Here is a 16,003-nt window from a genome sequence, read left to right as displayed (position 1 = left end):
CCAGGTCACAGCCCAGCCACGTTACAGGCCTCTTCACATGGCACAAGGGAGCGGCGACTCCTGCTCTGTGCCTCACACAGAGGGCTTGCTCCCAGCCTGGGAACTGTGGGGCAGAACAAACATCAGAACATAACATCTACCTATATATATCTGCTTCAGTCTATTGTCAGATTGCATCTGACTGTGAAACTGGGCTTAAAACACCTGGGTAACAATTTACATATTATGTCAACAACAGCATCTCTCCCCCTCCCCTTCCCTCTTTTCCCCCCTGCAGTGCAGAGTAAACCAACTTCAGAGCATCCTTCAAGCAAAACGTGTCTTGCTGCCTCTTTTTGTCTTCATGAAACTCCTTTAATTCTGCTACTTTAACACCTACTCCTTTCTCTGTTGCTGGTGCTATTGCAAAAAGGAATGTGGCTGGGGAACACTGTCTCCTTGGAAACCTGCCCCTGGCCTAAAAAAGTCCTTTTGGGTGCCTGTGTGGCACTGCAAAGCCAGAGGACTCATGGGCTGAGCACCTTTCACGGCTGGGCTGCTTTCAACTGCAGTGAAATGAGCCTACATCAGATCTGGAATCCCTCAGTGAACAGATAAATAAGCTGGGCTATTACATCTGCATCATTTAAGGGGAAAAAATAAAAATATTGGCCTGGAGTGCACCAGGCTGCTGCAAGGAACCTGAGAGCAGTGTGCTTCCCTTGGTGCAGGCACCCTGAGGGAAGGCTGGGGGTGGGGTTCTCCAATGGTGTGGGCTGGGAGCAGCACAAGGGCCCAGCTCTCCATTAGCCTGCAGATTTCCAAACAACTGTAAACAACACTGACTTCAAGTCTGCTGCCAGAGCCTCAGGCTCTGTAAGAAACAACCCCATCTTATTTATTGCCTGAGGATATTATTATTTCCAGAGTGAACTAGTTGTGGATCACAATACTGGGCAGAATTATAGTACAAAGTGTGCTTTAGTGCAAACTTACTTAGTAAATAGTCACAAATCTTTGGACAAAAATGGGCGCAAAGCCCCAACCTTCTTTTATTTTTTGTAGAAAAGTGCAGCAAATTGCTGCATCATCTTTATCTTGGGACTGGTCTGGTCAGGGCTGGCTCCTGTGTGACAGCACAGTCCAGCTCCACCTCCCTGCCAAGGCCCTGGGGAGGTCACACAAAGCTAAGGAGCAGCTCAGCAGGGGCTGTGCCAGCTGTGTCCCCTCCCTGGCTGTGCCAGCCATGGGGAGGCTGTGTGCATCAGAAGCCCCTCACTATTACACCTGATAGGAGATGCAGAATGACGCCACTGAAGGCTCAGCTCCGTACCTCTACTGTGAAATTTCTATGGACAATCCAAGGATTTAGTTTTAAGGAAGAAGCAGCTCATATACACCCATACTGCCTTCAGCACACTTCCCCTTAAAAGACTGCTGCCTTCTTTTGCAAAAGATGGATACGAAAATGTTTCGTGCCAGGATTGGTAATGTGGCAGAGCACAGAGTTCAGTCACTATATTCCTTGCTAAACACTATATTCCTTGCTAAACTGATGCAATAGGTGATTAATATGAATGAAGCTCAGAGCTTATAATTAGTTACTTCATGTAAGGCCTTTCAATAAATATGTAAGTGGAGATATTTATGTGTTTTTAATACTAGTTCAAGTGTGAACTGATTTGGTCTTTGGTCTTACTGCTTTTTTGAGTTATACTGCAATAGTAGCTTTATATTTTAAAAAGTATTTTTAATTTAAAACTAAAATTTAATTTTAAATTGATCTAGGCAAGTGCTACACTAAATATAGTGAGCATATACAGTATATAAAAGCAAGGCAGGAAAAAGGATTATCAAAATAGATGAAATAATTTTGTAAACAGCATATATTGTATGTCTATTTGGTGCAAGTGTCATTCTTGTCCTGTCAGATCTGTGGGGAGACAGCCACATAGTAAAACACAACTTGCTCAAGTTAGTTGGTGGATTTACTCCTATTTAGAGCATTTCTGGGCTTTAATTCAGGACTTGGGGGTTCTATTTTCAACCAACACTGAAAGGTGCAAGTGCTTCGAACAGCTGTACCCTAGCACAATCTTTCTACAGTCACCCTGAACCAGCACTTTGAAATAAGCCTTGCTATTAACTTGAACAGGAGGTTAGCCAGGCACCTGTGAAGAAAAAGGCATTCTCCATTCCTGCCCGTTGCAAATTTTTCTTCAGTTTGGCTTGTCTAAGCTAAGCCTGTAGACCTGAGGCCTGTCCTGGAATTACTTAGCCCAGTTCCAGGTTACAATGGCACTTTTTTGTTGGGCTTCTTCTTTGTTTATCTGCTTGGTTTTGGTGTCTGTCCAGGCAATGGAAGTGCTTAGAGCTGCAGGGAGCAGCTTCAGAGCTCCCTGGGTATGACGGTGAATGGAATGACAGGACTGCTGGATTCAAGGTCCAGGGCAGTAAGGAAACATTCGATGGCTGCTTCATTTTTCCCCTGAGCCTGCAAGACCTCTCCAAGGCTGTTCCAGGCAGTGTGGCTGGTGGTCTGGATCTGGATGGCATCTCTGAGGACCTTCTGGGCCAGCTCCCTCCGCCCAAGTCTGCTCAGCACCAGGCCCTGCCAACAAACAAGTGATGAGCAGTTAACAACAGCGCTCAGGAGAGGAAGAAATGGAGCACCCCAAGCTCCCACCAAGCTGCCCTGTGAGAGCAGGCACAGGAATCCTATGGAGGGGGCATCTCCACCTATTTCTGAGGAATAAAAGTGATCAGTTGTTGAGTTCTGTGGTTTTTGGTAGTGATGTACTCTTTAAAAAGCAACTGTGAAAATAATTGTTTTTAAAAGCAGATTCAGATTCAGCTCTGCAAGTGCTCCTGCTGTGTGTTACTGGGAGAGCATTTACTGGTGCTATGCAGAAGAAATGTTACAGGCCCTTTAAGCATCCCTCTCTCCTTGCCCAGAAAATATACACAGGTTTGACTACAGGCAGCATCTGAATTCATTCCTGCACATCTGCAACACCCAGCTGAGGCTGAGGTAAAGTCTCTCATCTCCTGCATCCTGATCACACTGAGATCTTTCTTCCCAGCAAACAGGGGGCAGAGGGATGTGGTGTCCTTCCAGCCTTCTATAGGCAGGCATGTAACAGCATGGGATGTAACAGCTCTGTCCTCCTGCACTTCAATGTAGATCCTAAAGCAGAGTGGGGGAGGAGAAGGATGGAGGAACCTTGTTTAAAAAGCTGTCCTTAGGGTAAGAAAAGACACAAGTGGGTGTAACCATCTGGAAGGAACGGGAGGGGGAGGATGAAAGAAGTGTTAGGAAGAACATGTTTTCCTATAGGGCTCTCATGGATGTGTCTGAACCCACAAGGCACCTAATGAGCCAGGCTCCCTGTTAATTACACAGCAGTCAACCACTGAGCCCAGATGGTCACATGGGCTTTGCAGGCCACAACATATCCTGGCATTTCCTTGCTTCCTCCTGAAGGCGCACGCACCAGGATGAACTTTCCACCAGCTTCATCCAGGTGTGGCCTCTGGAAGAAGCAGCCAGCACTGCCATGTCACCTGCCAAGCTCTGCATGGCCTCTGTCCACATTCACCCATGGAAATGCTGGGAAGTGAGATGACTGCCTGACTTTAGGTGGATGCATATATATAAGGAAAAGCATTAGCTTAATCTTTAATCTAATTGTCTTTAGTGCATATGAAAAGATATAAGAAACCTGAAATCTCTCACATCTAGAACCCAAGCAAATTTCTGATGAAAGAATGGTGATGCTTTTGGAAATAGTGGAAGTTTTTCCTCTGTTTTGTTTTGTTTGCTTTTACAAAAGTACCATTAAACACAGGGTGCATCAGCATCCTTAAGGCCAGTGATAGTACTAATACCTACAGAAACACATTAATTTGCCTGAGAGAAATATTAAGAAACAGCCATTTAATCAAATATTGGCAGTGCTATGAAAAACTTCACTGCCTTCTTCTTGCCCATAACCTTGACCTGAATAATCATCTCAGTATCAAATCTGATTATTTAGAGATGCCGTGGGGGTGGTTTTTCTTTAGGTTCCTCTCTGTGCAGGAAGACTACAAGGCAACAGGGTGTAATCTTAGATCCCCTTGAGTGCAAGCATAGGTGGCACAGAGGTTCCTGGTGGGAGAGGCTGGTTCCCCTGGAGGTGGCTGCCTGGAGATGGCTGCAGGCACGTAATGGCAGACTGCAAGGAATTTGTGCAATTATAATTTGAGTCACCCGCTTGACAGGGATAATGAGGCATAGAAAGGGCAAGAAGTGTGGCCGTAGCAAATCTGCTGCTGAGCCAAGAATAGACAGGAGCTATCTCAGCTCAAGTTTGTCCTCGACCACAAACCCACTCTTCCTAAAATCTCTTCCTGTTGTGCTGACCGAGCAGAGGCGACTGTGCTCCCTGGTGGCGGGGGAGCCGGCGCTGTCCTCACCCTGACACTGAGCAGCATCCAGCCTCTCAGTGCTCTCAGAGAGCTGCTGGCCCTGGAGGCACAGGGGCCAGGAGCCCGAGCAGCTGCTGCCTGTCATCCCTCTCCAACGAGGAGGGGAATTCCCTGCCCGGCTGACATCTCGCGCCTCTCAACAATGCTGCAGTGAAATCCACCTCGTCGTAAACTGCTCGTGCAGCACAGCTCCCTTGCATGCCCCGGCCCCCTTGCTGCTCAAGAACCACAGCCTACTGTGGCTTCCCTGCCGTGGCTCCCCAGGGTTTGCTGTACTGTGCTGGAGGCCCAGGAGCAGCAGTGTGCTCTGCTGTGCCCATGGGGAGTCGGTGCCCACCAGGAAGTGCAGCTCAGGTAAAAATTTCCTCTTTGGTATTCAGTGCTTTCAAGCTTGCCAGTTTGGCTGAGAAAACATCTGTGAACCCTCAGAGAGAGCTGTTCCATGCTCCCCAAAGCCAGGGGGAGGCCTCCTGTTGATGCTGCAATATACTGCACAGGTGAAACACTGCTATGTTTTTGGAGGAAACATTTGCTGAAGGAGTTTGAGATTTTCACCTCCTCCTTGCCTGCATGCACAGCTGTTGGTGCCAAATGCTGCCCAGGCCTGTGGCCCTTCCCAGGCATGCCACCATCCTGCTTCCCCCTTCTGATGAGGAACAGCCCCATGCCCTCTTCCTGCACGCATGCCTGGCCTTCCAGGCAGTGTGGGCACATGAGCCTGGGCTCCAGGCCTCAGCCCAAGTGAGGCTGGGGTTTGGCCAACCAGGTCTGCCAAGGCTCCCCAGCCCAGCACAGAGCTCGTCCTGTGCCCAGAGTGAGCTGTGACAGATGGTGTCAGCCTTTTAGCGAGGCTTAACTGAAGCAGCACAAATGCGCTGCTGATGTTTAAAGGACAGGTTGAACATCATCGATTCCGTGTGCAGGAGAGTTTCTGGTTTTGCATTTCCTCTCTCCCCTCACCCCACACTGCTCCTTACAAACCACAAGCATTTTGAGAGCTGGAGGCTGAACAAACCTCAAAGCCTCAGGAAGATGCAGCACTGAGAACTTGAGTTTTTGTTTCTCTGAGGTATTTGCACTTGAGAGCTTCTCCTTGCTACTGAATTTCTCATTTCCCCATGGTGTCTGGCTTGCTATAAACAATGCCTGCATGTTGCTGCTATGTAGGTCCAGCTGGAATCTGCCTACAGTGCAAAAGAAAAAAATTATATCTAAATTCAGAAAGCCACCCACTGACAGGCAATTTGCATTTTTATCTGGAAGATTTTTTTTAAAAAAGATTTTTCTAATGAAAGTTCAGCTCCTGAGTTTCTATGGAAACTCATCTGCTTGGTATGCATGCATAATTTCTTAAGTCAGATCTCAGGAAGAGGAGCAATTAGTATAAATACAAGCAGGAATGTGATTAAGGGTTTCATCCTCTTATTCCTGAAGATGGAGGGTGGGACCGGGTTTTGTTGCCTTTCCTCAGTTTCTATTTGTCTTTTTGCCAAAACAATGCAGAAACTGGTGTACAAGGTAGCCTGACTCCTCTGCCACCTCCTGGCTAGCACTGGCACTTCTGTTTTTGCCCAGTGATTTTCCTCCCAAAGATGACAAGTACCTCTAAGTATGGCCCTCTCTGTCAGTGGTGTTGGTACTGAGTCAGACTCTAAGGAGCAATGAGGACAAGCTTATTTTTAAAACTCAAGCATATTATAAATAGTAAAAAAATCCAAACCAACGCAAAAGGTGAGTGGGAATAATTTTTCCTTCAAACTCCTGTGGGCAGCCCAGCCCCCTTGTCAGCCACACACGGGCATTTCATGTCCTGCTTGCACCAACACAGCTGCACAGTGCTGGGGTGTGAACTCACTCACTCACTGGAGAAGGTCTGAGGGTAACCTCCACAAATGAATTTGATTTCTTCTAAAGGTCTGAAGATGTACCTTGGCTCTTGTAAGCAGAGGCAGAGTGCTGAGGGCAGAGCTCAAGCCAGACTGTAAAAGCCAGAGCTGAGAGCTCTGGCAGAAGCTCAGCTGAGGTGAAGGGCTCGGCACAGCCAGCCCGGGACAGTCTAGCAGGGGACGAGGGCTAAGAGGGGACAGCGAATCTGGTCTGCTGATTTAGTGTGCCTTATGCTGACAGCTGGACTCCTGAATTGATGGTTTTTAATTTCAGGGAACAGAGGGTGCCTATGGGAAGCTTTTTCAAAAGTATTTTTGACCTCGTCTGCATGCAAAACAAACAAAACCTAAACCACTTCTATGGTGACACTGGACTGGACTGCCTTGCCTTCAGTGATGTGATACTTAGTAACTGATACTTGAGTGAGGCTATTTTTGTTTTAGGAGAGCCATATTTCAATTTAAGTTAGATGAGAAAAAAGTGACTTATTTTCAATTTTCTCTAATAAAGAAAACGAATATAAGCCATACTTGAATCCCACTTCTAGAAGGTCATGAAATTTCTACCTGTTCCTTTATTTCCTTAGGGTTTGATAAAACCTCTTCAAATGTTAGCTCTTAAAATTCCCAGAAAATAGTGCAGGAAAGACATTATGGAAGACTACAAAATAAGCCTCATGTACAAGCTGGAGTTTATTTTTAGTAAAGAAAATCAAAACTTCCTTTGCAAATGTTTAGCTCAAACACCTGATGAGCTGCAGGGAGTTGTCTCCTTCCAAATAGGTGGCACAGATTAGCTCATTCTTTCCTTTAGGGCTTGTATTGGAAAGAGATGTCCAGAAAAACACTTCATTTCATTCCTGGAAGGCTGCTTTTTGTTCTACTTGCAAGGTCATCTCATTTTTGGAGAATTTGTATAGGTGGACTAGGCTCTATCCTTTACAAATGGATTTTAATAACCACATTAAATGCAAATTCTCACTGTCTCTTTGCATAAGACTCCAATTCCAAAGTGAGGTTGTCTCTGATGCTTGTCTCTATTTAGCACAGGATTTCTGCCTATTATTGTCTGAATACCCCAAGAAGTTTCCAGAATTAATCAGACTTTGCTGCTGGGCTTCCTTAAGTGCATTATTTAATTACTTTCAAGGTAAATGCAGTATCCTTACTGTTTACTCCAATCTGTAATGTGGACATGTTCCTTGTGGTTAGTAGGAGGGTAATCAGCAGCTGGCAAAAGCAGGGCATGCTGCAGAAAAGTGATCATTCAGAAGTGTGCTTATTCAGCAGAACCCTACAAAAAGCTTTTCAAGATGCATTTGGCATTTGGTGATAACAGTCTCATGTAACAGAAAATCCGCACTGCTACAGGGCAGCACACGCTTCTGTGATTATTTAGCAATCAGAGCAAGTTGTAAGCAAAATCTGTTGCATTAACCATAAAATATCAGTGTCCTTTTAGAAAATGGTAAAGATTAACCCTGGAAATCCTAGGTCTCCTAGAATAAAGAAAAACATATAAGTAGCCAATTGCTCTGTGATTCTTCCTCCCTACATTCATGACCTTTACATCTCTGAAGAGCCAGGATTTTTTTTTAGTTGTGAGCAATGAAGTGAGTTTTTGTTGTGCTGTCACTTAGTCATGCAGTGCCTGGCAGTGTGGGGGTAGCTGATCACCCATTTTGCTGATTCAGTCCAGGTTATGGTGAACCTGAGCTATACATCTAAGCTCTGTTTCTGCAAAGACACTGTAGGAGCACAGGGAGCAATCAGGGTCCTCTCACTGAACTGAGTTAGAGACCATATCATAATTTGTTGCCCTAACAAAGGATGACTGGGATTCACTTCTGGGAGAAAGCTTGTCTTTCAGTGTTTCTGCTGCCTCCTTTGTTGAGAGCAGCTTTTCCTCCTCCTCCTTCCCCCCCTCTATCTCCTCTGCCCAAGCTGCTGCATCCCCTGTCAGTCAGTGACGCTGAAGTGCTGCATTTGATAAAGCAGAGGAGGGGAAGGAGAAGGGAGGAGAGGGAAGGCAGGCAGGGCCACTGCAAAACACAGAATGTGGAGAGGAGAAATGAAGGAACAGCACTGGTAGGGGGGAACTGGCAAGCACTGGGAAAAGCAAAAAACCTGAGACTGCATCATGATTTGTAGCACTTGTTCACTGCCTGTGGCTTCTAACACGGTAGGCTCAGCCTGGAGACTTCAGCTCCAGTACTGCAGGCACCAAAAGGCAGCCTAGCCTTTGCTGTTTAAACTTCACTGCAGACTCTTTGTGTGCTACAGAGGAGTGTGAGGGAAGGGAAGAAATGAGACTGCAAGGAGGTATCAGGAGAGACAGACTACCTGAGTGCGAAAACAGTGACAACTAAAGCCCACCAGAGACTTGGGCACATGCATATGTTTTATCAATCACAGTGAGCTTGCAGGGAGAGAAGAAAAAGCAGAAGAAAGAAAAGACCAAAAGTGGTGAAGTCCTGAAGAGAAGGACATCCCCTCCCTTAGCTTGCCAGAGCGTTTTCCAAGGCAGTGAGTAATTGCAAAGGCAGCATCTTGCCCAGGCCCCCTGCGAGGCCAAGGCACCCCCTGCCCTGCAGAAGGGAAGCATTGTGCCATGCTGCACACTGCCCTCTGCCCAGGCTTGCTGTCTCTACTGAGTTCATCAAATGTTAGCAGGGATGTTTCTACTGTGTTTGAAGCTTAAATGTGATAAAACATTTATTGACATAAAAAGCAAACCCTAAGGCAGCATTTCAAACCAGGAGGCTCTGATCTCTTCACAGGGAGGCTCATACAAGCCTAGGGAGAATGAAGAGTTTTTCTGCCTTGTTGGATTGTCGTCACTTAAGCTTCATGCAAAGCAGAATCGTCTGCTGCATGCTGAATATTCTCTAGACAGTTCTTCCTTTGCAGAGACCTACATGGAGATGAAGCAGAAAGCAAGGAAACCTAACAGGATGCCTCAACCACGTATCTGAGAGTAACTAAATCCAGTATTTGTTTCACAGTCTCTTTTCCTAGGGAAGGAAAGATTTCTCCCAGCCCTGATCTTAGCAGTTGTCACAGTAATGCTGCAATAGAGAACACAGGAGATCCAACTACAACTCAGGCTCATGGCGTCGTCTGTAAAGATATGCACCCAAAGAAGGTCCCAAACTAATCATAAATAACAATTTAGAACATATAATTTATAACAAAAAGTCCCAATTCTGCACTGTACCGGCTTCCCTGCCAGAATGCCTTAATGAAATTAGTGAGATTCAGCCAGATATATCCAAGTATTTCAAAATCTGTGCAGAATTGAAACTGATAACCATCAGCAAAGAGAGAAAAGGCATGTAACACACATGCAGGGTGTTGAAGAGTGGCAGGTAACCTGCTGGCTAAAGCACTCAATTAGAAAGCAGTAGCTGAGCTCCTTTGGCTGCTAATACATTTCACATTGAATAATTTGTCATTACTCAGGAACAATTCCCACAGCAGGGACACAGTCAAGGGACAAGCTTTGGGAAGCAGAAGTCCTGGGTTTAAGTGTTCTCAGGCTAAGGAGGCTTGAGAACTTGCCTCTCCTGTGCCTGGGGAGTACTGGTAACTTCTAGCAAATGTTTTTAAGAGGGAAGCTGTTAAGCACCCCCATTGCCCCAGGGGGGTGGTGCCTATGTTTTGTTGCACCTAACAAGATGTTGCTGCAGATAGCTGAGGAATGTCTAGGCTTAAGAACTGGACACCCAATTAATCTGAGTGTCCACAGTATGCTGTAGTTGAGGAATAGGGAACTTCTGCTTTCTCAGGTACCCCTCCAGTGCCAGTGCTGGATCTTTCCCCGGTTTTTAATGCACTACTTTGCAACAAAGGAGGGGCTGATGCACACATCTCCCATGCATATTATCTTCCCCTCTGCATGTAGAGTGCACCTTGTCTGAATGTGTGAGTCATGAACAGGTTCTCACAGGCAACAGCTTCCGCTCTGCCGAGGGTCTCTGAGCCTCAGTGCCACAGAACTTATGGCCAGAGCAAGTGTTGCAGTTGGTATGGCACTGGGGAGGGGCACAGTGCAGCGAAGACACGCTGACAGAAGCACACAGCATGCCAATGTAGATCACAGCAGATGTCTTTGAAAGGAGAGCCGAGGTATTTAAAATATCTTAATTTGCTTAGTTTTCCACTACTGGCAGTCTCTGGGAAAGCATGTGATTAATGATATCCTGCACACAGCTCCAGCCAGAGCCCCCATGTGCAGTGTCATAGCTGAGCACTAAGCTTAGCTGAGCTGCTGGGAAACACAGCGAGCTGGGCAGGAACACACTGCCGTGGTCCAGCCAGTGCCTCCAGATTCTGCTCCAGTGTCTCTGATCCCACAAGGAGTGTGTGTCCTGATCGTCTCTCAACACAGAATCTCTCCTAAATCACAAACCTCCGTGTACAAAGAGATTTTGCTGAATTACAGTTTGCATTTTCTGTTACATGCTCAAAAGAGAATTAATGAAGACACTCCTTGAGAAAGTAAAGACTTGATAAATACTGCACATAACATTAGTGTGAATGGAAGCTCCAGCAACACCAGAGAGCTGTGATGTTTTCATGTTTCCCATTTGTTTGGCAAGAAGGGACCTCTGCTTCCTTCTCTTGACTGTGGCTAGCTTGGTGTGTATCAGAACAGCTTGCTGAAAACCTGGAAGTCTTGCTAATTCCCACGCCCCTGTTTGTGCAGCTGTGTCTTATGTACCAGGAGGCAGCACACTCTGCTATTGTGCTGCACACTATTTTATTTACTGCATTACCACAGTCTATGACTCGGTCCTGTCCTGCGATAACAAGCAGCCTAAATAGCACAGAATTAAACTAATTATAACCAGCTTCCTTGTTTATGAAAAATAGTTTTTGAAGGTTGAATTATAAAGGGGATAGTCATTCCATCCCTTCTCCCTTCTGACAGTTCCCTGAGCACTCTTTGAAATACCATTTATGAGTTCAGCTGCAGACCAACCTAACTACTTCAATTTCTAGGTTTTCATGTGATCTTGGAGCAAAGCACATCAGGAGGACAATACTGCTTATTAAAACTGCAGTGTCCTGTGTATAGGAAACCATAACTAAAGCTAGTAATTACCTGGAAGATCAGGTTGGAGCTCAGTTGAGAAGCATCTGCTGCAGGTTAAGATCAGGCCAAGGATAATGTCTTTAGACCTGCATGCAAGTTTTATTCTCCAGAGATGACTGAACCACCCCAGGATCTCAATGGGTTTAAGAAAAGTATTAGGTTCTTCTCCCAGAAGGTGTTACACACACTTCGGAGAAGAGATCAGAGAAGAGCTGGGGAGTTCTTTCTTGCAGGATTTTACTGTGGTTTCTAAAGTTATATAAACAGAGCCTGAATGTGATAATGAGCACCTTAGGGACATGGAGAATAACTTACCATAACAGAGAAAAGCAAGTGATTGGCACAGATAAACAGGAGCTACAGATTCCCTGGAAACGGGGATAATCCACCTCTGAGAAGCAGAGCGCCAGCCCTCCCGCTAATGGACTGAAATCTCTGCGCTGTGCACTGGATCAGATGTGCTCCTTCCAGCGACCCCAAATGCCCCAGCAGGGCTGCCTTTCCTGGTGCGGAACTGCGCAGTTCCCCCGCAGAGGAAATGGCCACTCAGGGTCTAAGTGATGGCTTCGGTGTCTCCCTGGATGGAGGAAGGAAGCCTGGCAAGTGCAGAGGAAGAGAAGGGGCAACAAAGCAGCAAAACAACTCAGTCAGCTCCTGAGTGGTGCTCGGGAGCCCTGATCCTGCTGCACTGCCAGGGATCCGCTCCGATGGCTGGGCTGCAGGAGCTGCCAGCGAACGAATGGGTTTGCTGCGAGGATGGCAGTGGGGGAGGGTGGTTTCTGCAGCAAACAGAAATGAGGAGAACAAAGTGTTTGCAATTCCTTGGACAGCGAGTGAGCTGAAACACAAACTTATTAACGTGAACATGCAAAATGCTCATTTCTCCTCTGGGAGCCAGTGACTAGAGGCAAAGCCAAGTTCTCCCCCTCAAGCTCAGCGGCTTCAACACAAAAATTTGAGTTAAGAGGCTGCTCTAAGGATTGCTTTTCCCCAAGGACAGCTTAGAGCAGTTATTTTGGGATATCTGAAGCACAGGAACATTCCTGGGATTCTGCAATAAGCTTCAGAGTTGGGAAAACAGAATTTGCTAACCAGCCATGGCTTGGAAGGAGACTACTAATCTTCTCCAAAAGCCAAATGTTGCTCTACTGTTGTCCTTCTTAGTGGACATGCAAAAGGTATGTGCTAGACAGGCATTATATCCATCAGATGGGCTTCTCTTCGGGTCAGATTAGGATTAGTCTTGGTGGCTCTCTGCAGCCCAGCCCATAACCCACCTGCGTGATTTTGCAGGATACTGCCAGTGCACTGACAGGCAGAGGGCAGCTGTCCTGATCTCCTTCTGCATGACTGGGGATGCTTCCTGCCACCACAGCCTTACATACAAGGAGCTGCAATCACCTGCTGGGGAATTCCAGTGGAGAGCACCATCCCACAGGAGACTGTGCTGAGGGTCCACCAGCAAGTGCTGCACTGCTGATGTGCCATTTTTGGAAGGAGGTGTAACTAGCTATGTCACCCCGCAGAGCAGGCTGAAAATAGGATTGCACTCACTGTGCCATGTGGCTCAGTGGTATGTCAGGACATGTATTTTTAGGAAATTCCTCCTTTGGGCAAAAAGGGTGAAGAGCTTGGCCTGGTTTGCAGGCTGCTGGCTTTGCCCAAATCTTTCATTCTAGAGTGTGGGAGCATGTCACTCACCAGTCGGTCTGTGGAGGCTCCTAGAGCCTGGATACAGTGCTAGTCCTGGCTACCTGCTGATCAGGGTGGCTCTGAAAGGGTAAAAGATGACTGGTCTGGAGCTGTGCTTTTCTTTGTTTCAATGCATGCATGCTTGCTGTCCCTTTGCTGGTGCTTTCAGAGAGGGAACTGACCTCCAACAGAGCGGGGACAAAGGAAAAGGTAAGGAAGAGCAATGTCTTGGGAAGACTATGGTCCCTGAGGAGGAACAATAAAAATGTACCTTTCAGAATGAATGTGTGAGGGGAATAAGGAGCTCAGAGAAGATATCTCATGCAGAGAAGAAACAGAGAGAGAGAGAGAGAAGCAGATGGTAAGTAGGGAATTTGCCTCTGGTGAGGTACTTTCTGGGTGCAGCATAATGAAAAAATGCAGAACACCTCCAGGCCAGCCAGCTACTGATGCACAGACAGTGCTGTGAAAAGGACAAGGCAAGGCAGGGCTGGACTCAGAATCAGTGTCTGACAGACACTTGCTGGCTTCCTCTTTTATCCAGAACATCATTCCTATCAGGCAGCATGTGTTCAGCTCCAGCATCTGGGTTGTGATTTTTTGGCAGCTGCACAAAATCTCTGCTATTAAATCCCACCTGCCAGTCTCATGTCTGCTCCCAGAGACCTATGCCTGTTAGCAAATGTTTCAAAATCACAGTGCCAGGCACAGCACATCATTCTACAGTCCTACCCCCGGCAAAAACCCTCATGCAAGGTCTCCTTTTAACTTCAGTGGGCTGCAGAAGGGAAAGGCTAGAGGACAGGCCTCTAGATAACAAGCAGAAATATTCATTTAGGTCATGGCTTGCACTGCATTCCTTTCAGCACTAGTGTGAAACAGCTATTTTGCCCCTGAATTATCTGAATAATACTATTTTGTCTGTGACATTCTAAGAAGCTTTCTTTTGAGACACGTTCCATGCTACAGCTGCACAGAGAGAATTTGTGAACTTTGTTCACTGGTATCTGCTCATGTGAAGTTGTTCTTCCTCTCTTTAAAATTCTTCCCTTCCCTTCTCTTGCTTCTTAGTCCCAGATGAGCAATACTACCAGTATGATGTCTGCATACTCTATGTTGCTCCACTGTTCAAACAGTTCCTTAGTAAAAAAATGCAGAAATACAGCTTGCTCATCTATCTTGGGTAAGATATCTACCCAGAGAAATAACTGCAATTTTTAATTCTGCCCAGGGAGAAAGGGCAGAATAAACTTCCAGATAAATCATCTGCTGTTATATTTCACAATCTGATTTTCCCTGGCATGAGCCTAGGCAATGAGGCTGTGCTGCTGGTGCAAAGGACAACATCTCCTGGAGATGAAATAAGCTACTTGATTATGGTATCTCTAAAATTGCAAACAAAAGAGACAATCAGTGCTTTTTGATGTGGACATCTGTCAGCAGAGAAACAACTGCTAATTGTCATGTAATAAGCACACCAGACACTTCCATAGCAGTCATCTTTTTGGAAGTCAAGCATGAAAAAAATGTTACTCATCCAAGCACCAAGCATATTTCGTCTGAATCTGGCTGCATTTCTGCAACTGTTTAAAACTCCAAAGTGATACAATGCTTTTTTATAGACAGATACTTGAGATCAAAATACTTAGCCCAAATAAAGCAATCAGTAATGGTTTTTGTTGGCATGTGGTTAAGTTATCTAGCTTTATATTCTAATATTTGCATTTTAGTTTTAGAAGCAATGTAGGTGTAGCGAGAAGAGGTGCTGGTATCTCACATAAATACAAGCACGTGGGATTTGTAGAGAATTGGTTCAGCAGCAGAACTATTCAGTTGCACTTCATTCACAGGAGTCCTTGCTCCCACAGAAGCACTGTAGGAGCTGTCAGTTTGGCAGCTACAGGGCTCTACATGAGCTCTGAGCAATGTTAAAGCAGCACAATGCTGTCTAAAAGCCATGTGAGGGGAGGAATAGCTAATTCTCTTTGTATGAAAGGATTGACTCCAGACAGCCTGCCAACTATAGAATCCATACACGTCATTTCCTAAAGCATCTGCACGCCTCCCTTGCAGGCATGGGCTCATCAGCCCATCACTTCATTGAAGAGAATGGAAAAATAGTTGAAATCTCTCCAGGAACAACAGGTAAGGGGATGTCGTTAATGACTGAACTAGGTTTGAACTCACCAACAACTTCTTTGCAGTGTCTCTTGTTTAGATGGCACCCAAGCTGCCTGCACTACAGACTGGCTGTTTTGGTGGTTACATAGTTTGGCACTAGTCTAATGATGGATACTGTACTTGGAACAAATTTTCTTGAGAGCTGCCAGAGGACTGCTTGATCATCAGTTAAGTGGGTAATATCAATCTCATGATTTTCAGCAAACCAGTAAAAAACTCGACTGCCTAAACATAAGCTGCAATCACAGAGGACCATACACATAAGATACATTTTAGCACTGCCCAGAGTCCTAAGCAAGAAAAACAGAATAACAAACACCATGAAATCTTTTTTACCAGTACAGAGAGAACAGAACATTTACAGAGCAATAAAACCTCCAGCACAGTATCCATTCCCTAGACTAGCAAAGCCATTTCATTTTAATGAGCTTGGTTTGCCTTTGCCCCAGGAGGAATAGCCATGGATATATGAAATGAACCAGCCTGCATTTTTGAGGTACCCAGGGAGGCAGCAACGTGGAAAAGACCCATGGTGTCTGGTGAGCACAGGAGACAGAAAATGAGGAAAGGGGCATCTTCAGTTGCTGCTGTGTCAAAGGCTCAACAAAACACAGACTCCAGCAGCAGCAGCCCCTGATGGGGATGATGTACTTGTAAAACATTTACATTTTCAGCAGGATGTTTCTAATTAAATTCA

General features: G+C 45.9%; 1 protein-coding gene across 8 annotated transcripts in view; it reads right to left on the bottom strand.

Moving 5' to 3' along the window:
- Positions 1–304: 304 nt before the first annotated feature.
- The window catches only part of TTC7A (tetratricopeptide repeat domain 7A), a 198,196-nt gene continuing 182,497 nt past the window's right edge, over positions 305–16,003 (bottom strand). For all 8 annotated transcript variants that reach the window (XM_030944583.1, XM_030944584.1, XM_030944585.1 and 5 more), the window contains one exon: positions 305–2,590. In XM_030944583.1, coding sequence (XP_030800443.1) covers positions 2,369–2,590 — 222 coding nt within the window. In that variant the 3' untranslated portion in view covers positions 305–2,368. The remainder of the gene's footprint in view (positions 2,591–16,003) is intronic.

This window comes from Camarhynchus parvulus, chromosome 3 (genome assembly GCF_901933205.1).
Source record: "Camarhynchus parvulus chromosome 3, STF_HiC, whole genome shotgun sequence".
Lineage (NCBI taxonomy): Eukaryota > Metazoa > Chordata > Aves > Passeriformes > Thraupidae > Camarhynchus > Camarhynchus parvulus.
The sequence above is the reverse complement of the archived record's forward strand: the minus strand, read 5'-3'. Positions and strand labels throughout refer to the sequence as shown.